At 47.3% G+C, this 24,663-nt stretch overlaps 1 protein-coding gene across 5 annotated transcripts in view; it reads left to right on the top strand.

Moving 5' to 3' along the window:
• PPP1R12B (protein phosphatase 1 regulatory subunit 12B) overlaps positions 1-24,508 on the top strand; it is a 124,139-nt gene extending 99,631 nt beyond the window's left edge. For all 5 annotated transcript variants that reach the window (XM_042800017.1, XM_042800019.1, XM_042800018.1 and 2 more), the window contains 6 exons: positions 7,615-7,631; positions 8,096-8,243; positions 9,323-9,427; positions 9,694-9,747; positions 11,643-11,693; positions 21,097-24,508. In XM_042800017.1, coding sequence (XP_042655951.1) covers positions 7,615-7,631; positions 8,096-8,243; positions 9,323-9,427; positions 9,694-9,747; positions 11,643-11,693; positions 21,097-21,183 — 462 coding nt within the window. In that variant the 3' untranslated portion in view covers positions 21,184-24,508. The remainder of the gene's footprint in view (positions 1-7,614; positions 7,632-8,095; positions 8,244-9,322; positions 9,428-9,693; positions 9,748-11,642; positions 11,694-21,096) is intronic.
• The last annotated feature ends 155 nt before the right edge of the window (positions 24,509-24,663 follow it).

Genomic DNA, 24,663 nt, shown 5'->3' with positions numbered 1-24,663 from the left:
TTGGGTCAGCTCATGGTACAGCCACAAAACCAAGCATGTTGACACAACCGAGATGGGGAGGTGCTGTGGGATGGGAACCAGTGGCCACAGGAAGCAATGGAGAGAGCGGATGGAAACTCTGTAGGCAGCAAACCACTTCAAACTGCTGAACTGGAGACCAATGTTTACTTCAGTTGCAGGAGCCCATTATAGTTTTGTTTTTCGTAAAATGAACACAAAGTCATAGAAAACGGGGCTAGAAGAGACTCGGAGCTCAATCCATCCATTTTCCCAGCAGCTGTATGTGTGCTGTTCCTCACACATGTCCTGTGCTTGCAGACTTCCACCAGTGGAGATGGTGCCTCATGCACTGGAGCTGCAACTGTTTGTCAAAGGAAAACATATGGACCTTGGGGAATTGTTAGATTGATGGTTTGGGCTGGTTTTTTTTACAAGGAATTGTAAATTCTTTTCAGTGATCCCAAATTGCTGAGGTTACTGTTGCAGTTAAGTAGAAGTAAGATCTGTGGAGCAGAGGTCTTCAGATAGATAAGAGTAGCTTCAGGTTCAGATCACTGAACTGGGCCGGAGCTAGTCTAGATTGAAACAAATGACTGGGGGGTTGCAGAGAGAGAAAGTATAAACTGTTTTAATTCTAAAAGCACAAGATGTTTTTTGCATGATGCAGATGGGTCAGCATACCTAACCCAGCCCTAATCGCTCTGCCATGCCAGCACTGCTGGTGGCACAGTGGCTGTCACAGGGATGCCAGGCAGCTGCAGGCCAGAGGAGGTGTTGGCCAGATTTTGGAGCACGCTTCCCACTGAAAGGTTGGTAGGTTGGCTTTAGGCAGCTTGAATCCTGGCTAGTGGCCAAACAGGTATTGAAATACCCAATGATAACACCTGAAACTGTCCTGCTAGAGTGTTTGCAGGGGCAAGGAAGATGATGTTCTGCAGACCTGTAGCTTTTAGGAGGAGAAATCTTCTCTTATGTCACTTGGCCATTCGGCTTTTATTTCCTCTTGTTTGGAGAGTTTTATCTAAGATCAGATTGCTTTGCAAAATTAAATTCTCCACCAATAAAATTTGATCGCTTAGAAAAGAATGAAAAAAATAAGAGCAACAAACCCGGATTTCTGAATTGTGGCCTTTACTAAATTAAAATACAATCCAGCTTGACGTTTTACATGCTGAGTTTTATCCCCAAGAGACAGAAATAATAAACTGCAGCTGCCGCAAAGCCAACGGGCCATGTGAGAGGCGCAGGGAACTGAGGCACAGGCGAGCAATCACACAAACCAGTGTACAACTGCAGAGCTGTGTTTGGGAAGGCAGGAGATGCGGTCGTCAGTCCATTACAGCCATATGTATTTGTTTCTGATTAAATACGTGCTGGCTGTACTGAAAATGATGTGATCTGTTGCAGCCAGCTGCCAAAGCCACTATTTCATCTTGGAGAACCTTTTAATATTATGCTTCAGTAACAGCAGTTTTTATTAAGCAAAGTTTATTGATTTATAGTTTGTGAAAACATATTTTGCATCAGGCTTGTGGGAGTTGGAGGTTATATGGAGGTGGTTTGGCTACACTGGATTATTAATCATATCAGTGGGATTTTGTAATCCTTGCATTTGCACAAATGCAAACTTGAGTTGGAAGGCAGCACTATTCATCATGTCAGCTGTAGCTAACAAGACGCTGTAGCAAACCGCAGCTCTCAGGTCAGCGGGAGCAGCTTTCCGAGGGAGGCAGTGACCTCAAAAACCTGTATCAAAAGCAGAGTTCAACCAGACCTTCTAATTATTCTGCACCCACTGGAAAACTAAACTTGACCCCAACCATACCTGACTTGAAAGACAAATGTGGCTTGAGGGGAACGCCGATCCGAGTTGTACCCAGTGGGGATGGGTCCGAGGTGTACCAGGCAGCTTTCCTCATCGCTTTTCTTCCCAGCTCAGCTCTTGCTGTGCTGGCTTCGGGAAGACTTCTGCCTGGAGCAACACAGCACACCGGAGAGGTTGTGCTTTTCACAGCTGCCCTGCATCAGCACAGCCAAGCACATAAACCACTGAAGGTGTAGGAGTAGCAGAGCTACATAACTGCAGGAATGCGGTGGCTTTTGCATAAAAGGGGGAAGGAATTGGGCCCAAAAGCAGCTGGCTTTATTTTACATTGAATTTCTAAAACAAACAGGACTCACCAGGAGGATATTTGCCAACACAAGAGGTTCCTAAAACTTCCCCTCTTGATCAGTAGAAAGGACAGCAGGGCTGGAGCTGTGCTCCAGGATCTTATTAAATGGTGGTTATTTAATTGTAATTGTTGATCGGGATCTCTGAGACAAACACACCAAAATAAAATCCTTGAGAACTATCTTAAAATAGTGCACATTTTCCTGAGGTTGGCCAGTTGGAGATAAAGAAGCATAAAATGTTCCCAAAGCATCTATTTTTTTTCTTCTCTCTCTTTTTTTTTTTTTTTAATAAATGTAAATAGTAGACTTTTTCTGCCTTTCCTGGGTCAGATCCCAGCCGCAGAAGAACGCAATTGGAAGCAATTAGGCCAATTTCTGACTTGGCAAGAGCAGTGACCAATCCCCCTTTTGGCATTGCGTTTCAGGGCTGCACTTTATCTAAACCTTCCAGGAGGAATTTGGTTTTAATTATACTTTACTGAGCTCCTAACAGCTGTAAAAGTTTCTGAGTTTTTAAGGGAAGGCTCCTGCCCTCCACAGTCCGAGCGCACTCCTAAAATCCGAATTGTTTGGGGTTGCTGGCACTGTGCAGCACCCTGGCAGTCTGGGCGAGTGAGGCCACGGCCAGTACCTGGCTCTGCCTGTTCCTGTGGGTTTGCACAGGGAGAACTGGGGGGCCCTGAACCAACCAGCTTAAGCAGGGATGATCAGTCCGGTATGATGCTCTTTGTTCTTTTTCTCAGATGTCCTGTGCTTTGCCAGCCCCCCTGGGTTGAATCATCTCTGACCCTGTCTGGGAGGGCTGGCAAAACTAGCGGAACCCCTTTGCTGCCCTCCCCCACCCCCAGCACTACCTGAACGTACGGCCCACCGTGAGACAGACGGGAGGAGAGATGGTGCGACCTCTCAGGTGAGAGGTCTGAGAGCTAAGGATGCCTGCAAGTGCTCCCTACTTTCAGGTTTTCCTTAAAAGTCATCCCCCTGGGTGTCTTGATGCTCTTCAGCAGGAGTGCCAGGGTCTCTGCTCCGTGCTGACTGCCGTGCTGGTTTCTGAATCAGGACAGCCGCTTCCAGCGCCTCGCTTTTCCCTGGGGTCCTCCTCCGCCCGCCCCAAACCCTGCAGCAATATGACCCTGTTTAGATTGCAGGAAGGATAATTTCACAACCCGATGCTTCCCTGGCTGTTAATGTTTCTAGTCAAACTTCTCATCCCAAGGGAAATGAAGGAGTCTGGGCAAAACTGACAGTGCTGTTCCAAATTTGCCAAGGGAAGAAAAAAAACCCAATGCATTTGTGCAGTTGATACAGCAGTTTCTCAGCATCATCTTTTTAACCATAGCAGATTGCACAGTATTCATTCACCAAAAAATCAGGAAGGTAAAGCCCTTTCTTGCACCAGCTTACTAAAGTGTACATTTGGTACCTTGGCTCTTGTTTCCCTCTGTTTACCCCCAGTTTCTCTTTCCAGAAATGAAGGAGGGAGAATTTTGTCCTTCACCTTCTGATTCTGACCTCAGAGCTTTCAGCTTTGGGATGGCATCTCAGCAGATACGACCTTCTTCATTACTTACATACGCAGCACAGTGAGCCAGCTAATGCTGCAGAAGTTTAAATTAATATTTAGTAGTTGTTCTAAAAGAAGGGGCAGTGAGTGGAGGAGAGGCAGTTGCTGAGCTGACGATGCAGGTGCAGCTGGGAGCGTGTGGCAAGGGTTTCCAAGGCTGCTGTGGCCAAAGGCCGGGCAAGACTGAGCTGGAAAGAAGCTGTTTTCTACTGAAAATTTGTCTGTAATGTGATGTCCCAGTGGCCTCTGAAAATGTTTGTCTGTGAGCAAATAGCAGGGATGTTTGTTAAGCGCCTACTCCAGTGGTTGCATGTAGGGCTCCCACTTCCCCTTTCGGATAGCTCCTGCTCAGCACAGCCACCTCCCCGTGGGATGAGATTTTAGTTGTTTTGTTTAACTCACTTCCTTGGGCTTCAGAGACTCTCTTTGTACTAAGAACTGCTGCTTTCCATGTCACCTCTTTTAGTTGAAGCCTTTTTTTGAAGGTGCAGAGTAGAACATTTTTTTTTTTCATTGAGGATTTTTTTTTTCCTCCTCCATCATTATTTAAAAAAAAAAAAAAAAGCCATCTGAATAAGCTTTTCCTTGAACTGTCAGCACTAACACTGGCCTTTGTGCAAAATCCAGGAACATACTGAGCCAGAAACTGATTTAAAACAAAATAAAGCTTCCCTCCTTCCTTGAAGGTAGTAGCAAGTGGAAGAAGTATCCGCTGATGAAAACTGTTCTGCAATTTTCATTATGGCAGGGACACTTCCAACAGCTCCTCTAACATTTCGTTCAGGCTCTGCTTTCCAGACCTCAGCCTTTATCCAGTTCCTCTCAAACTTAATCATATTTGTCTCAAAAATACCACTTTTAACTGAAACAAGATGGAGCATGGCACCCGCCAAATGAAGGGTGAGGGGAAGGTGCCAGCTTTCCCAACAGCTGCAAACACAAAGATTTCCTGTAGTTTCATGCTGTTTCTACATGACATGAGTGGTTTTATGGCAGAGATGTGCTTTAAATGAGTCTAAAGGGAGATAAAGTCACAGGAGGAGAAATCACTGAGCACTAAGAAATACCCAGATTTTGGCTGGAGAAGTCCCAGAGCTGCTGCATGCGGGGGGTGGCCACAGGTCGCTGCAGAATTGTCTGCTCTAATGCTGGGGGCAGTGGCAGGAATGAGGCAGGTCCTCCTATCTCATGTAGTACTTTGCTTCTCTTTCGAGACAGAGAGACAATTGCAGTCTGAAACAATTCATCTCAGTATCCGTCACGGGAAGATTTTAAATACAATAAACCTGGTGGGCTTTTCTCCCCTTTGCTGTTTCCAGCAGCTATGTTTAAAATGATTCCGTTTTTATCCCACCTTCCTTTGCAGAAACACAACCCTGCTTTCTCAGCCTATGGAAATTATTAGGGGTTTGGTATGGAAAAAAAAAAAAAAAAAAAGACAAAAATTATTTTTCCTTCCTGCTTCAAGTGCACAGGCTGGCTTGGGGACCTGCCTAGGTTTTACTGCTTGGTTTCCACGTTGCCTTGCCCAGCCATGTGTAGACTTTCTCAGCACTGTTCAAATATATTAGCAGGTGTGTTTGTTGAAATAAATGCAAGCCTGATATTAAGTGGATTACTTGCCTAGCCGTTTGTCGTTGTAAGAAAAGTCATCACTGAAGGGGATTAGCATAAAGTGCACAAATAACTTTCAACAAGAGGCTTGTTAATCACTTCCTAATTCCCGTCTCCTGCTCAACAGGAGAGGTTGGGTCATTGGACCAAAATTAAAAGGGAGCTGTCAGGCAGCTGCAAGGGTTTTAAGAGGCAAACGTCAGAAGCTCTGCTGAAAAAAGACAGCAGAGACATCGGCCAGTGTGTTTGCAGCTGAAAACGTGAAATCTTTCTAACGATAGACCTGCGCCAGAGGCCAGCCGTAAGAAAACTGCTTCCCAATTTACTGGCTTTGAGCTTCGTGCAGAGAGTGGCCCAGGCTGTGGCTGTTTGGCCAAGCAGGCAGATGTCCCTGTGGCAACAGGAGGCAGCTGCCGGGCATTTGGCCCCACGGGAGGCTTCCCAGTCAGCATCCAACATCACTTGTGAAAGTGTAGCGGGGCTTAGCCACGGTGGAAAGCCGTCTGCTGTCTCCCTTGGATGGTTTCTCACCTGTATGGCATGAAGAAGGCTCTTGGTACACGGAGAGAGGGTTAGAGCAAATAAAATAATAGAGGGCTGGACCCACTGCCGTGGCTTAGGACCCGTGCCAGCTCCGGGACAGGCCTTTGGAGCTCAGGTGACCATCTCTACAGCATGGAGCTGGCACCCAGGCCTGCTCAGGACGCTGGATGAAGGGGGCCCTGTAGGCACAGTTCAAGGGAGAATGTGCTAGTTAATAGCAGGGTTTATTTGTCCTTTTGATCTTTGCATTTAGCAGCTTCAGCTGAATGTGTTGACCATCCTCAAGGCCTCAAACATGCCGTGTTTCTGACCAAATTGCTGCATCTCGCTTCAGAGAGCTGCGTTGCAGGGTGAGCAGGGATTACAGATTCCTTGGGGAAGCTCCTGTCTGGAATCAGGATTCAAGATGAGAGTTACATGAGGGCAGGATGAATAAAGAATTTAATAACGAGGTATACATAACACATAGCCAGGTCCCTGTGTCCTGGGGGGCTGGGCACAGTCCGGGCTGCTCTGGGACTTGCCCTGTGGTTCTCTGGCTTTGAGCAGAGATTGCAGGGTCGCTTGTCTACCCTCCCTCTCCAGATAATGAGGTGGCTTCATTCAACTGCCCATGGTGTGTGTCCTCCCAGATACCTGCCCAGCAATCAGAGGTGTCATCTGGGTGCCAGGCTGGAGATCTAAAGTCTTCAGACACTGGGGTGCCAGACGGGCAGCAAACTTGCCAGCCAGCAAGGCATTTAGCACTAGATTTACTGATGTACCTGGGCAGTGCAAACTCCAGCACAAGCATGTCTGGGCAGTAAAACCCTGACCCCTTGTCTTCCATGTAATGTCTTCCTACTTGTCTTGACTCTCGCACTTATTAAAAAGGATCTAGGGAAATAACTGGTAGTGCCTGCAGGTAGTTTGTGCTCTATCAGAGAAATGATGCTGCTAATAAAACTAGCAAGGGAATATCGGGCTCAATTTCCAGTTCAAGGGACTAAAAAAGAGTTTGATTGCACCTTGAATTTGAGCTAACACCTGCCAGACAGAGAGCAACCTTGCAGAGGAGGAGGTGGTGGGTCAGAGGCGGTGCTGAGGATGCCACGGGAGTGATTCGGATGATGATGAGGAAGGAAGGCCCTGACCCACGCTTCAGGCAACGTAGCCATCCTTTAGGCTGGTGCAGGGCTCCTCTCCTCGTGCAGCTCCTGCTCGGTATCATCTTGCCACAGTGAAGCTTTTCTTCATGGGGGAGATACTTGCCTATGGACAAAAGTACCCGTTGTGATTTCCTGGAGTTCAACATAAATACGCAGCAAGCTCTGCGTATCATGGTCCATTAATCCCTCTCACTCACATCACGCACAGAATAATGATCAAAGTCAGGAAGAATAGCTTGATTTTAAAAGGGAAACAATCGGCTAGTTTTGGTTCGAAGAAATAGATTTCAATTCTGGAATCTAGGATTTGAAGAACAAGGTTCAGTAGTTTTAATGTTAGCAAAATAAATTAAATCTGAAACGCTTCAGAGAAGCTGAAGCAGTTGAAAAGATTCAGGTGGGGATTGGTGATCCCCAGTTTGGGCATGGGAAATAATGCTGTTTAGCTTGTGAGCTAGGTGCTAGTATCAGAGGTGGGAAATTGCTGCTGTGTGGTAGCTCTGCGGTTCTTGAATTGAACCTTTAATTCTCATCATCATTAATTTCCTTTTTTTTTTTTTTTTCTTTCAGCATGAAAGACTTTCCAGGTAAGAATTTTAATTTTTAAATTTTTTTCTAATCAGTATTTACCGACAGCATATTTTTGTATGGCTTTGGGGATTCCCTGTGCTTCAAATCAACAGCATAAGCTGAAGCTGGTACTGACCATTTGGTTTTTACCTGGCTCAATTTTTGGGCCGGTTTGCTTTCATCCTTTGCTCCCCAAATGATTTAACAGCTACTCTGCGGAGGAAAAAACCCCTCTGTGCCCTATTAGAAACGGAGCCCATTCCCAGCATGAAGGTGAGAGGCCCCTGGGAAGTCACTGCCCATTTGAGCTTCGGGCTGATACCCGGTGGATTTTGCCCCGTGTTGGAGGCGGGTGGCGGCTGCCTGGCCCTCGGCAGTTCACCTGGCTCTGCCGTGGCCTCGAGTCCCAACCAGTTGGGCTCATCCGGGCTGTCCCAGACTAACAGCAGCTCCACAGTGCTGGGTCTTCATCCCATTGTAGGTTGGAAGCAGCTACGAACCCTACCACCAGTGACTCCTCCTACAGTGATCGTGCCTCCAGCCGCTCCAGTGCCTACGCCCGGAGGGAGAACCGGTTAGCCGCCCTCAGCAGCAGAGCAGAAGAGGAGAGTAACAGGGACTATAAAAAAGTAGGATTTTTAAAATGTATTATTGTCACTGCATGCACCTTAGAAGCTGCCTATTGTTGCAGAAACCTGTACTGCGAGTCTTTGGAAAGAAAAAGTTTATTTTCATTTTCTCTGTTTCCATTGTTTTCAGAAGTCACACCAGCCTTTTTCAAATGCATCAGCCCTTCAGAGGGTCGAAAAAGGAGAAGGGTTTAAAAGACACTGTGCAAAGTCAGATATCTGGTGAAAGGGGATTGAAGAGAAGTGCTGGGAGGGATTTGAAAGGAGCGAGAAGAGATCTTGTTGAGCATGCCAGCATGGCTCAAGCATGCGTATTTCCACAGAATTATTTTTGCTGCTACAACATTCCAGAATTATTTTTTCTATAATCTATGAAACTTTCAACATAATCCTTGAAAGGCAGTAATATAGACCACCATGCACATCTAGTATCAGCGCAAGGACCATATGAAAAGTGAACAGATTAAGATGACCTTAATTCTGATATTACTATGTTGCTGAAAAGCCTCACACCATAAGCAGCACCCCACTCTTCTTCATGAACATGTCTGGCCAGAAGAGGCAAGCAGTATGCCCACCTTGTCCTCCTAGAGGGATGGAAATTCTGCTTGTTTTAAGGAACTGAATGGAAAAAATCCATTTTGGGGTGACCTAAAATTGTTCTTCTTTCTCCTCTTCAAACCAAAAGCACACAAGAGCAACTAGGGTATGTTGTGTTGGGGAGCACAACAGAATCACAGGTTCGGATACATCCAGCATACATAACTTGATACTTTATTATGCTTGGTGGCTTACCTGAATTAAAAACATCCCTTTTCTTTGCCTTTTGTCAGTGTTTAAACACCCTACAAAATTAAGCAGCTGTTTTCTTATTTTATATGAATTATGAAAATGCAAGTAAAGCATCCAAACTAGTTCTGTTTGCCCTTCTAATACGCTGACATAGAGCAAAGAAAACCTGGCAGCTGCCTCTGCTCAGTGCTGAGGACGTGTCTGTTCGGAGTAGTGTGGCAGAACTGGGTCTGTGTGGCAGCAAAAGAGCAGCCTGGTTAATTGAAATATTTTGTTTTATATTTCAGTTATATGAAAGCGCCCTGTCTGAAAATCAAAAGCTGAAGTCAAAACTGCAAGAAGCCCAGCTTGAGTTGGCCGACATCAAATCAAAGTTGGAAAAAGCAGCCCAGGTAGGGCAAAAACTGGCTCCTAGACTGGAGGAACTGTGCACTGGCCCATGACAAGCCAGTGCATGTTCCAGCATGGGAAAGGATTTAGTTCTTGGGAGGGAAGGTGCTACAGAGGACACTGCTATTTTTCACAAAAATAAGTGTGGGTGATTCTGTAAAGACTGCTTCTTCTCAAGGCAAGTGCATCTGTAGGCTATCTGGGCCCTTGTACAGCATCCTGTGAATGCTTCTCAGTTTTAATAGCTTTCTATTTTTAATTTACATAGCAGAAACAGGAGAAAACTTCTGACCGGTCCAGCATGCTGGAGATGGAGAAAAGGGTATGTGTCTCTGCTTTCTTCTGACTTGCAATTTTTGCCTTGTGTTGCTCTGCAGGGCATAGTCATTTCTTGAAGGAAAGTGTTAATTAAAAGATAAGTTATATTTTTGCCTTGTGGAGCAGTGCACATTGATAATCGTGTTCTGACCTTTTCAGTGTCTGAAGACTTCTCTACTCTCTCTGCAAATCAGCTTAGTTCTGATTTCTTTCTTTTGTTATAGGAAGCTGCAGACCAATGAATTGTATTGTATCATGCTAAGAGACTGTTGGTCCATTATTTATAATGATCAAGAATATTTTAAAGCTTAAAGTGTGTTTTGGGGTGGTGGGGGGAACAAGGCAAAACACTAACTGGTTGTCTACCTTGCAATTATACTTGAAATCTGAATGTTTGAATGCTCCTTCCTCTTAATTGAACAGTCAGATTCATTGCAGTAAGCTAAGGTGAATGGGCAGTGTCTGACTAAATCTCTGCCTTAAGTGACCAGTAGCTTCAGTCAGATTGGAAGGGACCTGAGGAGATCTGTAGCGCATCCCAGCAGAGTCAACCAGGTTAGTCAGGGCTTTGTCCCATCATTTCATGAAGACTTCTGAGTGTTGAGTTTCCACAGCTGCAGCCTCTTCTTCCAGTTCTTAACTGTCCTCATAGTGATTTTTTTTTTTTTCTAATCAGAACCTCTTCTGCTTCATCTGATGGCCATTACCACTCATTCTCCCACCACGTACCTCAGTGAATAATTAAAGCTGGAGCCTGGCTCCAGTTTCTCAGTAACACCCGCTTACGTATCGGAGGGTCACCTGAAGTGGAGGTTTCTCCTAAAGTGTTTCATCTCTTGCACTTTTAGGACCTTTGCTGGATGGTCAAACAGTGTGTTTAAATTCAGTTCCTGCCATGAAAGACCTTAATTATTTATGTGTAAACACTTCCTGGGATTTGCCAGATAGAATCAAGAGGAGTTGATGTTGATGTTCAGGATCCACGTTTTGGACAGAGTTAGGCAGAGCACGTCAGCCCTCAGTACAAGTGTGTGACAATGTACCGATGCATGTGCCAGGCTTTGCCTGTTGAAGTTACAGCTCGTACATGCTCAGGCCGTGGCACTGCCGTATGAGCTCCGCTGAGCATCCCTGAACCCCAAGACTGAGATTCTCAAAGCAGTGAGCTGTGTGGGCCTGATTCTGAGGTGTGCTTAAAGCGGGCTGAGTGGGCTTATCAAACATGTCATCTGAAAGCATGGCTGCTGGGGGAAGTCATGTCAGGGGTGGAGCGTTTCTTCTGGAGAAGCGCGTGGTGGTCGGAACACTTGCCCTGAGCAGACATCCCCGGGCAGAGGGGGCTCACACCACGCGTCCCGTCTCCCACCCGTGCTTCCAAGTCAGGGCAATGTCCTGCATCACTTCTGTTGAATTAGTATTTCGAAAATACACTGAAAGCAGTCAGGCAGCTTTGAAGCCCTAAATAAATCTGGGAGAAGCAGGATTTCCAGGCATCTTTCCCTGTTCACTGTTTCTTATTTGATGGGCTCAGTGAGTTTTTTCATTGCCTTCTTTATGTGGGGTGTGGTTAAATCCATCTCTTTACCCACAGAGCTCAAAATCACATTACATCAGAAAGTCCTGAAAACTGGAGTCACTAAAAGTGGGGGGATAGTTGCATTGAAGGGGTGTGAAGAGAGCTCGGGATCTGCTGAAATGGGCCCAGCACATACTGCCTGCTGGTTTACCAGCTGCCCTGTCCCATCTGATCAGCTCCTGGTTGTAACCTGTGTGTTGCTTTGAAATGCTTTTCAGTGAATGCTCCTACGGAAGTACAAGACTTTTATTTTTCTTTAAACGTACTATAAATTTTTCTTCTACGTCCTTGTGACCATCTTTGTTATGAATCCTTGTAAACAGGAGAAGCGAGCCCTGGAGCGGAAACTCTCTGAAATGGAAGAGGAGATGAAGGTAGGAAATAATCTGTTCACTCTGTCTATTCTGGTTTTTATGCTTGTATTAACGTCTTTTGGAATTGTCACCCAGGAGTAGGCTATTAAAGTTGTACATGGGAAGGGACTCACGTTACTTCTGAGCGTGTTCCCTTTATGCAGTCAGAGCTTACTTTAATGGCCATGTTTTCCAAACATGAAATACTAATAAAACTGTGCTATTATCATTCATCTGATTGCACCATATGTTTAATTTGTTATGCTGTTTGATCCGAGAACTGTGAAAGCTGTTCTCCTTGAATGCTTCCCCAAACTAACCTTTTGTGGCATCGATGAGTTTCAGTGTGCTGATCCTCTGTGCTCTGCATAGTCTGCAGCCCAAGTTAAGCCGCGGTGGTTCTCTCCCGATGGGTAAGAAGACAAAGCTGGCTTCTGAGATCACGCACACTGGCCAGCAAAAAACACAGAGTGATTGTAGTTCTGTACTCCCTTCCTAAAGCATGTTACTGGAAGGCTGTGCCAGTAAGTCAGCCTGGAATAGATTTCAGTCAAAGGGGAATTTGCTTCCTGATGAAATGTGCAGCATGGCTTTCTGTCACGAGACATCCGCCACCGACCGCCCCTTCACGTTCTCTCTGGCGTGGCAGTGCTTCGAAGGGCGGTTCTCCTGCCGTGGCTCGGATGCCCTGCGAGCACGGGGCTAGCAGGAGCACTGCAGGGCGGGAAGCAGTGTGTTTTGCTGCCTGAGTACACCTAAAACTTCACACTGATTTTGCAGGGTTACATCATTTTATGCTCTATTTTAATGCTCGTATTCACAGAATGCCGCCCTTTGCTCTGTGCCCTGCACTTTCATTCCCTTTGAGCATAACCCAGGTGGGACCGAGCTACCTGAAGAAGGAAGGAGCCCATCTGAGAGCTGTGAGCTCTCCCAGCACGGTGCATGGATGGAAGCGATTTCCTGCCACCCTGTTCCGACTTTATATTTCTATTTGAAGCTTCGTATATTTTCCGAGCATACGACTTTGAAAGGAGCCGTTGGCTTGTGCTGCATCTTCTACTGCAATAAGTAGATGAACAAATTGGTGGAGTCTTACTGTAAAGGCTTGTTCTCTCACAGAGGAGAAAATAAATGTGGATGTGGAAGCAGAAAGGACTGAATATGCCTAAATTCCAAATTCTTTATTCACTGAACAGATAGCAACCTTTAACTCCAGAGAGACCTTCCTGTAATTACAGAAATATGACCTTCAAGAGAAAATGCAGACAGTAGCAGTTTGTGTTGTTTCTTCAGCTATGCAGATCACTCTGCAAACCAGCTCAAGCCATCGAGTATAAAGACAAATTGGTGTCCTCTAGTGGCCTGTTGGTTTTGAAACATTTATATTAGTTCAGAAAGCAATTAATGAAAGAAGGTGCCTGTAGGAACTGTTGGATGCAGCCAAAAGCACCTCTGGTTCAGGTAGTCTGGAGCTGCAGATTGATGGAAGCCAAGATGGTGCAAAAGGAGAAGCACTGCTAGAAGTTTGACGTGTTGTTATATTGCCCTGAGAGACGTGCTGGAGACACGCGCTAAAAGAGCCTGTGCTGTAACTGAAAATGAGCTGTCAGGTCCTCGAGAGTGGTACTTACTCTTTGCTCTCTGCTGTGTCCTTGCTACATCGAGCAACCAAAGTGGCCTTTTGTTAGTAGAATAAATAGGCATGAAATTTAAAAATACCTCTTCTAAGCTGCTACTGCATTTCCACTAGTTTTTGCAAAATCTCAAGCATGTGGTGAGTATCTGAGTGCACTGTGATGTGATTTTTGACAGCCACTCCATAAAAAGGAGTATAAAATCTCTGAAGATAAAAATGTTGAACAGGACATGTCCATAAAGGAAGCAGACTTCCGTGTCCACTTTCATTGTGCCTTAAAGCAGGAGAGTCAGCCCCGTTGGGTTTGCCTAGAATGAGATAACCTCCGCAAAGCATCTGTGTTAATCCCTAGTGTGGAAGTTGAGCCAGGAAAACAAATCTATTAATTCTGGTTAGACTTTCATCCCTGCTTCTTGCACCAGCTGAATAGGTGTCAAGCAGAATCAAAAGTGACTTAAGCAAATGCACCAGTTTCCACCAGTTTCATTTAATGTGGAGAGCAGCAAGGGGAAACAACCAAGCATGCCAGGTTATTAGGTCTCGGGTAATACTGTGGGTTTGGGGATTCTTCCCACTTGTCTTTGAACTGGAGCAGTCCAGCATGACTCACGTCCAACCTTTTGATCCTGGGGTGTCTGTGTCCAGTCCTGTGCATCAAATCTGGCCAGGGCTTTCCTCTTCTTGCAGCTGACTTCTTCTTCGGAGGAGGAGGAGGCACAGGAGTGGTCACAGGACAGTCCTGGGTTTCTGGCACAGGAACGCTTTGTACTTCAGGCTATGCTTGAGGTAATGAGCGTTGTTCCTTTCATGAGTTTAACCCCTGCTAATGAAGCAATCAAGAAATGGAGAAGAGCAGGACAAACTCAATAACCTCAAGAACTCCTTGATGCCAGAGCTGCTCCTGCAGACCTGCTCTTGTGAAGGTGACAGAGCAGTGCAGTATTTTCCTAAGTGACTGCAGAATTTGACTGGAGATACAGCAACTTGGCTGAAGAAGGAGAAAGAAAATTAGCATTTGCATTGAACTGAATTCAATGCCAAGTGCCCGAGGTCCCAACTTAACACAACAATTTTTCTTGAAGGTCACAGAAGCTTCATTTTTCCATAGCAGCGCTGCACCTCCTGGCTTTGTACCTTGTGCATGCTTTGGGCAATTTTATTTCCCCTAGTGTTGCAGGCACAAAATCCCTTAATTGAAAGCAGGTACAGTTGAACTGAGAAACCTGCTTTCAGTAAGCCAGTATCAAGCAGAGTGATAAGCAATCACAGCGGTATCATCCAGATTCTGGTCTTCACCCTTGGCTTCAGTCCCAGCTTTGCAGCCTTTGCTAGGTTTCTTGGATAAATAGAAGGCTGTCCTACACATATTTTTACATAAGTGATCCTTTTTATTGTCTGTGGCAGCGTGCTGAGGCTGAGCTGCATCCGATTGTTCCATGCTGAGGTTTCGTGCTATATTGGTATGGAAAAATAAAGGTGGTCTCTAAAACAATCACAATCCTTTCCATCTTGCATAGCATGTCACCCTGTTTTACATGTGTTTGACGTTTTCTGCCAGTCAGCTGCTCAGCTGTGCTCCCTGTGATAAATCAGAGGACGTTTATTATCCATGGTACCACTAAAAGAAGTGACTCTTCCAGTACAATCCATCTTTCGGTGGCTCCTGGATGTGAGGTATCCCAGGTCACATGTGTGATGTCTGTCTGTGTCCTCACTGAGCACAGGGGGAGCAGGCACAGCTCGGGCAGATTAAGTGATGGATAGATGGCTGAGATTTGGTGAGAGGGGATCTCACTGCTGAAATGCCCTCTCACCAAATAAATAAACTGTCCTGCAGTTGATCGGCCACGGCTCTGTCTCAGGACCTGTTGATTTATCCAGTGGCAGCATTGAGTTGGCATAGTCCAAGCAGCAGGAGCTGCTTTGGCAGTTTGATGCCCTTGGGGGGCTCAAACCCCATCCTTTGCTGGCTCCCTGCGCTCACCTGCCTTGCTTCCGTTGGTTTTGCAAGGCTTTTGGACAAGGCATCTTGATTCCGTAATGGAGAGCAGCGGTAGTGCTTTTGGGAAGCTAAGAACTGAGCTGATGGACGGGGGCTACACAAAGTACCTCTCTTTTATACAGGAATGAGCCCTTGGACAGAATGTCCTGGGAGGCAGCAGGTTCCTTGCCAACTGCAGCCAGCGCCATGTCATGCAAGTTGGCTAGAAGTTCATGCAAGTTCTTTGCATCACAGTAGGTTTCCCCGTGCTGTTTCTGGTTAAGGAGACAGTGACCTCCCGTTGAGCACTTTCTGCTAATTAAATGGCAGAAAGGAATCCCCTTCCCTCCATCTTCTGCCTGCCACTGCAAGCTCACAAGTAAGAGGACTCAGGGAGGTGCGCATTGGTTTGTGGGGCTCCTTTGGTTCTGTGCTGGGATTTGTTCACTTGAACTTAAAACTCCTTTTCTTGCAGATGTTTCCCTTCCTGCTTTTCCCCTGCCCAGTGTCTGTTCTCCCTCCACCGTGGAGGAAGGTTTCTCGTTCATGTGGCCCCACTGCCCGACGAGCTGTTGGGAGGAAGGAGGGACGGGATGCTGCTCAGAAAGCAGCTCTGCAGCCCTCAGCATGTCCTAGCACACGTGCTTAGTGTAAATGTCCAGCACATGGTTTTGCTTTAGCATCACTGGGAAGAATGTCATCCTTGTAGAAATGGTGATGTCTGCATGGCTTCTACCATTTTCCCATTTTGCCTTCCTCATCGCTTTTATGTTCTGTATCTCCCTGCTCCCACTATACCTGTGCTAGCCCCAGATTTGGGGCTCAATTTCTACACTGTCATTTGCCCACTTGTTTCTTTTGTAACCAGGAATGCCATGTTTTCCTGTGCCTCCTGTGTAAGTTGCTGTCATTCAAGCTCCTTTAGTTAAAATGAGCAGTTTAAGGTTCTGACGTTTCACCTCTGGAGATCAGAGATAAATTGAGCCCCATAACAGAGAAAAGCTGAATCCAGGCAGGGATGACAAACCCACACACGGCCCAGACCTTTTGGCAGGGCTGAAGCCTGAGCAGACCCAAGAGCCGTCACTGCAGGGCCGCAGGGCCGAGGACTGTGAGCACAGGCAGTGCGTGTCTGCTGCGGGACAGTGACGCTTTCAGGTGCTTCAGTCTGTGCCTTTAAAATCTCCCATGAAGCTCTGATCACTCTTTGCTACACAAGACTGCTTTAGCTTTTAGAGACAGATGAAGAAAAGGAGTTTTAAAGAAATTCTCAGTTGCCAGCAGTATTTTCAAAGCCTGCGTAGGTGGTAAGTCAGTGGTGATAATTTTCACAGTGGTTCCTAAGTCCAGGGCCTGTGTCCTGCTGGAGCTCACTGTCTGGGTAAACTAGAATATAACCTGCAGGAGACTGTCCTGCTTTTTTGTGTTAGGAATTCCCTTTATTTCACCTTTTTAAAGGCTTTGGGGGCCCCTGGAGCAAGGGACGGTTCCCAAAACATCTTCAGTGTGTTGTAAGGCTTTCTCCACCTACATCTGAGCTGCTGCCCATCCAGAACTCACTGCTACTAATTTTTCTTTTATTCTCTTTTGTTCTTTTACTGCTTGTGGACTAAATTCACATTTCTGTGCCCTTTTGTCTTCGTGGTGTTTTTTCTGTATTTTTCTGTCCACTCCTCTCACTCTGCAGAATCTCCACCAGCTCAAACAGATTCACACTCTGAGGCAGATGAATGAGCAACTGCTGGCTGAAAACAGGGCTCTGACCCGGGTCGTAGCCAGACTTTCTCTGCCTGCCAAGCCCTCCGAATCAGAGGAGCTGTAGCTGCTTTCCCTCCGGCTCATCTCGCCTCCCTCTTCCACTCTTCCAGGCAGGTCTCCGCTCCCTTGGCTGGGCTTTTCCCCCTCGCCTCATTGCTCTCAAGGGCACCTGATGAAGCTTGTGGCTCAAAAGCAGCATGCGGCAAAGGATCCTCCAAAAGCATGGTGTTGGTGCCCAGCTGAAGCCGGGTTTCGCTGGAGGCTCTCTGCAGTCCTGCTGACTTTTGCTGTGCTTGGCGGATGATGCTGACCTCGCCATTTTACTAACCGAGCGCACCGGGGCCTTGCCTTGTCCCCGTGGATGGGATCCATGTCTCCCCTCATCCAGGAGGGAAACAGGAGGATGGGCTCCCTGCCTTGATGTGAAGGCGTAGAGCTGGGTGGCTGGCACTGAGATGGCTACTGAGGAGTGATGGATCAGCTGCTTCCCTCTGGCTCACCACCGGCAAGTGGCTTTGGGGTGGCTTGTCAGAGCCAGTGGGTTAGCCAGCAGCCTCTTCCCCGTTACCTTACCTCAAAATAGGTGTTTTATGCTACGTGTCTGCTCATAATACAGTTCTTTTTTTAATTGGACTTAGTTCAGTGATAAGCTGGCACCCAGCAAATAAGGTTATCCGAAGTCTGAATGAACAAAGCAATAAATTTCTAGGGTTGTTAGGAAAAGCGCACATTTTAGACAGGAAGGTGATTTTTAGAAAACCTAAAAGCGGGCGGTCCTCAACACGCTTTCTTGGTCACCTGAGCAAAGAGGACAAGCTCCTTCCCTCATTTTAAACAGAGATTTTTGAGTCCTGAGTTCCCAGGCTGCAGCATCCCCTCTGCCTCCTGCAGTCTGGCACCAAGGCGGGGGAAGCAATAGAAGCTGGACCAGGTGCGCTTTCTTTTTTCATCTTCTGTTTTAAATTCAGTGCAGAGCAATTAGTGTTTGAAATCCAAGGACAAGCCTTCCGTAAGCTTTGCCCTCACACAGCATACAGTTAAATTATATCCTTTCTTGCTACTTCATTGGTTCAGTGCTAAAATAAAGCTGTAAATGGTTCTTTCTTAGGGCCCTACCTGTCTTTTGCAGGTTAGTAGGGATATTCAGATCCCTTCAGACATAGCTATTTTTTTAAAAAAAGGAAGAAGCAGTATGCTCTCGTGGGCTGGAAGTGGCACTAAGGTATAAAAAAATCTATTCTTAGCACACAAATTATATCAAGGATGATTAACCGTAGAAACAAACTAACCAGGGGAATTGTGGCTTCCCCTTTCCAGGAGTTTCAGTTCAAGACCACGCGTGTATCACAGGGGCTGAGAGGGGGGGGTGTTTTGTGTTATGTGGCCTGAATTGTGCAGATGGTCAGATGAAATGATCTCACCACCTTTCTGGTTTAAATCTGCAAAAGTATTCTGGAACGTGTCACCGACTCATTCCTCCTCACAAGCGGTGAGTTTAAGTCATTCTCCTTCCCGGTGTGCTTCGAGATCTAAGAGGGAGAATTGAGCAAAACTATTTCCAGATTCAGAGAAATAACGTTTCACAAACTGTAAGTCATCGGTCTCTCTTCTTCTCCTAGGAAATATTCGTGTTATCGCTTTCCCCCTGCTAACATCCATCTGCTGTGACGCGCCTTGTCTCTCGTGCAGGCTGGCTGAGACATGGGTGCACTGATCCTTCCCAGCTTGCTTATAGGTTTGCAATTAATTCACAGCTGGTGTCTGAGCTGGAGAAGAGCCGTGTGTCTGCAAGCTCTACTGACTTTTTTTCAACTCTTAGTAGGTCTGACACAGGATGATGCTGGTACCCGTAAACCTGTCTCACCGGTGCCTGTAGACATCACAGCTATACAGTGATGTCACTGTTTTAAACTCTGACAGATTTACCATGCTCTTGCAGCAGTGGTGCTTTTCCAAGAATCTCATTTCCCAAAATCCACGTGATTTCTGAAGTGCCACCTTCTCCATTTTCAGGCCCCTGCATTACCAGCCTGCTTGACGTGCAGTTTATTTTACCTGACTTGAGGATGCTTTGCTTCAAAGGGAGGAATGTCATTGGCCTAGGAGGAATGAAATTTTGTATGGTTGATTTTTAGTTTTCAGAAGGCATCAATGGAAACTGATGGAGTGGGATTACAGCTGGGAAACTTTTCAAGAACACTTGCCTTACGCGTACTTATATGCTCCTTCCTTTTCAAATAAATCACCAGAGTTGTGCTGAAGCATGTGTGTCGGGCATAGCCACCATCAGAGCTTCCAGTAAGCTGTAGAACTGGGACGGTTGCTTTCTGATGTTGGTTCTGGGAACCTCTGACAGATTATCTCTACCAAAGCAAGTGGCAGAGCTTCGTATCACTACCTTGCTGCAGTGATGGACCCATTCAGGACTGCCAGGCCGCCCCGGGCAGTGACATAGAGAGGACAGGGACTGTCCATCTGCAGACCCCAGTGGGTGGTTGCACTGTCCGATGCACCGGGCTGAAGGCACCGGGCTGGGCTGTGGGTGTTGGATGAAGCTTGGGAGGAAACGGAGGGGTGCAGAGTGAGGCAGCAAGTGCTCTCCCCGTTTCTCTGGGCTCCTGAGCACTTTGGTGATGGGTGATGCCTCTCACCGGGCTGTGAGAAATTGCATAAGGAGTCACGACTGCTGTTCTGGTGACAGCCCTGTCATGGAGATGTGCCTGTCGCACCACCGCTGGGTCCGGTGAGACGCTTTTAAGCATCGCTAGCAGAAGCTCCAGCCGGCCCATCGCACAGTTTCACCCTCTCCTCAATATCCTGCCACGCTCTGCTTTCCCCCTCCTCTCTCTCTTGCAAACCCTCCCATGTGGGGCTCCCGGCGCCGGTGGGGACGAGGCTGGGTGCGTGGGGGCCAGCAGGGCCTGGCCGGGCTGTGAAGGGCAGGAATCGCTGCGGGAGGAGCGGCGGGAGCCGGTGCCTGCCCCGGGAGCCGCCAGCGCTCGGCGGCGGTGGGCAGTGGGGGGCCGCGGGTCAGAGCTGAAACTCCGGCATAGGAGGAAGGAGAAGGCTTAGTGGGGATTTTGAATTTGGAGGGAATTCCCGTAGGATCCACCTCGGCAGAGGGAAGTCACCGCTGAGCTCATGCTGGTTCCACCCTGGCCTGGTCCCGCAGGCGCTGGGGCTGGGCGCCCCCCCGGGCCGCTGGCACCCGCCGTGCGCGTTACCCCTTCTGGGGTCACGACCCGAGACAGGAGCGTGGGGTCTCCGTCCAGCCCCCAGACAGCTGGGGACACTGAAGGTCACCCGCCCGCCGGCTGGGGAGCACGGGGAGTCGGGAGGGGGGTTTTGCCAGTGAGAAATGCTGCAAAGGTCTTGTCAAAGCTATTTCTTCCTCTTTTTCCAACTAAAAGCGCTCTAGCTTTTTTCTGTGTTGCAACCCTTGGTTGAGCTTCAGCATTCAAAGTGGAGCACCGAGGAGGTATCTCCAGTGTCAGTATGTTCTACCAGCCCTCTGGCCCTGGCATGCACGTTTGCATTAAACATCTGTGAGATCCCAAAGTGATTTGATTTTATTCTAAAGAGATTTTGCAAGTCAGGCTTGATCCAGTCCTGAGTTAGAATTTCAAACCTTTGTTTTCCCCTCTAGTTCTGACAAAATGGAACAAACAAATCAGAAAAAAAACAGCTGTATAGTTTCCTGCTGAGCCCTACGTAGCCTCTGGAAACAAGTTTGGGATGAAACAGCCCAGAAATGGTTCCTGCCCTCCCGGCCTGATCCTGACCTAGTGCTGGGGCTGTGGCATTGCTTCTCACCATGGGCTTTCATGGCTCCAGGGCCACCCTGGATCTTTGCTGTGCTCAGGCCCCCTCTCAACCCCTCCACACCTGACAGCCAGTTTGTAAAAATCCTGGAGACATTACAGAGAAATTATCAACACTAAAAGTGTGTTGGGTGGCAGGGACATCCCTGCTGTTCCCTCTGAGCCGTAGGGTTTGTCCGGCCAGCAGCGCTGAGCTGTAACCCCACTTTGTCTTTGTCTCTGCAGGTTTTGACAGAGCTGAAGTCGGACAACCAAAGGCTCAAGGATGAGAATGGAGCCCTGATTCGTGTCATCAGCAAGCTCTCCAAATAGGAAGCCTGAACAAAGGCAGGACGAAGAGGGGTGCCCTACACAAGCTGCCAACCCCGCCACCAAGCCCTACCCTGCTCTTTTCCTCCTGTCAAGTACAGCAAGCGTTTCAGCCATGGGATCAATCTGTCACACCTGTCTTGCCCTGTCCTTTGCTGTACATTCCCTTTCTGCCCTTATTTCCCCCACAACACACACCCCTGCCATTTTATTGTTTTTAATTTAAGCATGTTGTGGTATCTCGGACATTTTATTCAAGGGAGAAGAGAAACCTGAGGACTGGGTTTGAGCTGCCAAAACTACTTCTTCCAGAAGCCCAGCATTTGGTGGTGGACTCCGATCTGGAATAGGTAGCTCCTACTTTAAAAAGTGACACCTAAAGAACTAACCCAGCACATCCGAGCCCTTTCCAGATGGGAAATGTGAACATGGGCTGGGACTCTGAGGATGCACATCAACCCACCCGAGATGTGGGACTCTGGTTAAAATGTGATGCTGTGAAAGCTACCAGGGCTGATTTCTGCCACAGGCTGATGACAGCTGCTTTGCACAGAGACCTTCTTAATCCTTTCACCCCAGTAGACTGAGTCTTTTATTTAATACAAGATTTCAAACCTGTTCAGTAACATCAGCACTGATGCTCAGCATCAGACCCCTTATCCCTCACCCTGCCTTTCCTCTGCAGCCTGGGTAGTTTGGTATCACACCACATCCTTCCAGGGCTCCTGTCTCCGTTAGTAGCATCTGCTAATTGCATCTGGACTCATTCTCCTCTGGATAGGATGTATCACAGATACTCTCCAAGCTTTCTGAAGGACGAGCTTGAACCCCTAGAGATCCTCTGCTGCTTTCACGTGCATATGAGCGTGAATCACCTTGCAGGGAGCTGTACCCACACCAGAAACCAGTCTCCCTGTCCCAACAGCCGCCTGGGACGTTTTCCTGCTATCTCCGGGAAGGCAGAGCCCTGTAGAGGAGTCTGGTCTGGTATCTTGGGTACCTTGCTTTGATTTGCAGCAAGAGGCTGAGCACAGGAAAGGTAGCACTGGTTGGTTGGTAGAGGGAGGGAATGCCAGAGTCCAGTCCCACCCACCCATCTGGTGGCGAGGAGGCTTGATGCAGCTGGGTTTCAAGGCAGAGGAGCACGAAGCGGTGATCACTTGTCCTCCCACGTGCCTTGGGGAGGTGTGTGTGCACTGGTGTCAGAGGGACAAGGAGCTACCCTTGGGCATGCAGGTAACTGTATCACTAGGGTACAGTTTTTAATCCGTCAAAAGCTTGCAATAAGCCTTGACCTTGAAGGAAACCTCAAAAAAACCCCTCTTTAATGTTATACGTACTCGGAACAGTTTGAAATTGTTCTCTCTATGGGCATTTAGACTGTGGCTCCTCTATGTGCTGTGTGATTCTGATGATAGCAGCAGTAACCTGTCATCAGATCTGTTGAGCTTCCCCTTAATAGACTCATCTCGAATGATACCTTCCCTCTCAGAGACTTCCTGCTGTATCCAAACCTCTTTCCCATCTACATCCTTCCATATTTGTCCTTTCATTTCCTTTGTCCTTTGATTTCCCTGCTCTTTCTGGCTGAGAGTTGCAGTCTCGGTCGTTGACTTTGGAGGTTGCCATGAAGAGGTTCTACCTGCGTTCCCGGGCACCTCTGCTGACTGGCTCATGGCTCCTGCCAGGCTGGTGGGACACTTTCCACTACGTGAGAGATAGATGAGATACTTGAAGATGAGCATAATTCTTGAGCTTGCTCAACAGGGTAAAATTTATCAGTCAATCCTGGGCTTTTTGGAACATTTTACTGGTTATTGCTTCAGAAAGCGTGGGTTTTTTCTGTTTTTTTTTTTTTTTTTCCCCCTAACTCTCCATTTCCCTGCCCCACCGCCACCCCCACCCCCGCCTGTTTCCACCTCTCTAGCTCTTCTCAGAGCTGCTGGTTTTTCCCCAGGCAGCTCTAGATGGAGGTTCCTCTTCCACTGCTCTTCAGCCAGTGGAGCTGTTTGTGCGCGGCATGAGATGCCGTTTCTCCTGGTACACTGAGACCCTTCCTCTGCTGCTGTGCTTTGGGGAGGAAGAGACCAAAGCTGGTAATGGCATCAGGGTTTCTGCAGAGCACTGCCTAAGCCGGGCATCCTTTTTATATTACTTTATTTTAACCCTGCTATATTTAACAGCTTTAAGTCTTGAGATCCGGTCAATGCTTTTTCTGCACGCCGTTCCCACTTGGTGCACTCTTTATGTGAGTACTTCTGCAGTTCTTGATGTTTTTTCTCTTGGTGACCCACTCCTCGCTTCAGACTTGGGCTCTCTCAGCTCTGAACAGGAGTCCAGTCCCTTCTGTGCCACGCGGAGAAGAAGATACCTGCTGAGGCTGCTGGTGGTTGGCGCAGCGTCTCAGGTTGTGCATCCCAGCAGGACGAGGGACGAGATTTCAGACGAAGATCCTGTTCTTCTCACGAGGCAGGTTCCTGGCAGTGTGAAGAAGCCTGGTATCTGTTTTAGGGAGAGGGTTCAACCCAATCTGACAAATCCATCCTGCACTGACGTTTTGCCCCTTCCTACCAGGACACTCGTTGCATTTTATCCTAAGGAACAGTATGCAAAGGGTGCGGAAGGCTTAATTCCTCTGCGTGGCACCTTAAGCCAAACCACTTTAGATAAAGTGTCTGCTTAGCACTGGATTATCCCCCTGAACTCTGACTAGGGTAGAGGACCCACCAACAGTTTAGTCTCACTGACTAGCCAAAGCTGTGAGTAATTCATGATGATGATGCAATTGCAAAACGAATTCTTGAGAATGAATTTTTTTGGTCTCACTTAATGCCTGACATAACCAGTGCACTGAGGAGGTAACGAATAGGACACCTTGCACTCTGCGCTTGGGACAGAGTGCAGAGCAAGCAGTTTTTAAAACTGATCCCTATTTGAACCAGAGCATTTGCCAGACGTGATCTCCATTGGAGAACACAAGCTTTTTTTCTAAGCAGTTGCTTGGGGTGAATTCATTTTTATTGCTTGGGGTGAACCCGCCTGTTGTGGCTGCGAGTTTGATGATGGCTCTTTGTAAATAAACTCCTTGGAGAAGCAGGACTAGCTTACGAGATGGGGAGAGAATGTATTTTTATGCAACTTTTGAGTGGCCTTTCAAACCCTGAGATGAATGATTTGTTTTACTGGTTGTTGTTATATAGTATTATAACTATTATGTGTTTGAAAGTTTGGGAATAATATTCACATCTATGATGCTTGTAAACACAACAGTATTTATAAATGAATAAAAATAAGAGTTGATAAAATAGAAGCTTTGGCTTTGCTTCCATCTTTCTGGACTCTAGGAAGCTGCTGCAAGTTGTTTAGCCTAGACTGCCCCGCTTCTCCCAAAACTTCCATAGCACGGCAGTATCAGTGGTCTATAGAAGCAGAAATGCCCTACAGGGACATACCTGCGGCCGCGCGGAGCACAGCGCTGCCCCG

This window comes from Tyto alba, unplaced genomic scaffold (genome assembly GCF_018691265.1).
Source record: "Tyto alba isolate M040663 unplaced genomic scaffold, T.alba_DEE_v4.0 Super-Scaffold_30, whole genome shotgun sequence".
In the NCBI taxonomy this organism is placed as follows: Eukaryota; Metazoa; Chordata; class Aves; order Strigiformes; family Tytonidae; genus Tyto; species Tyto alba.
The sequence above is the reverse complement of the archived record's forward strand: the minus strand, read 5'-3'. Positions and strand labels throughout refer to the sequence as shown.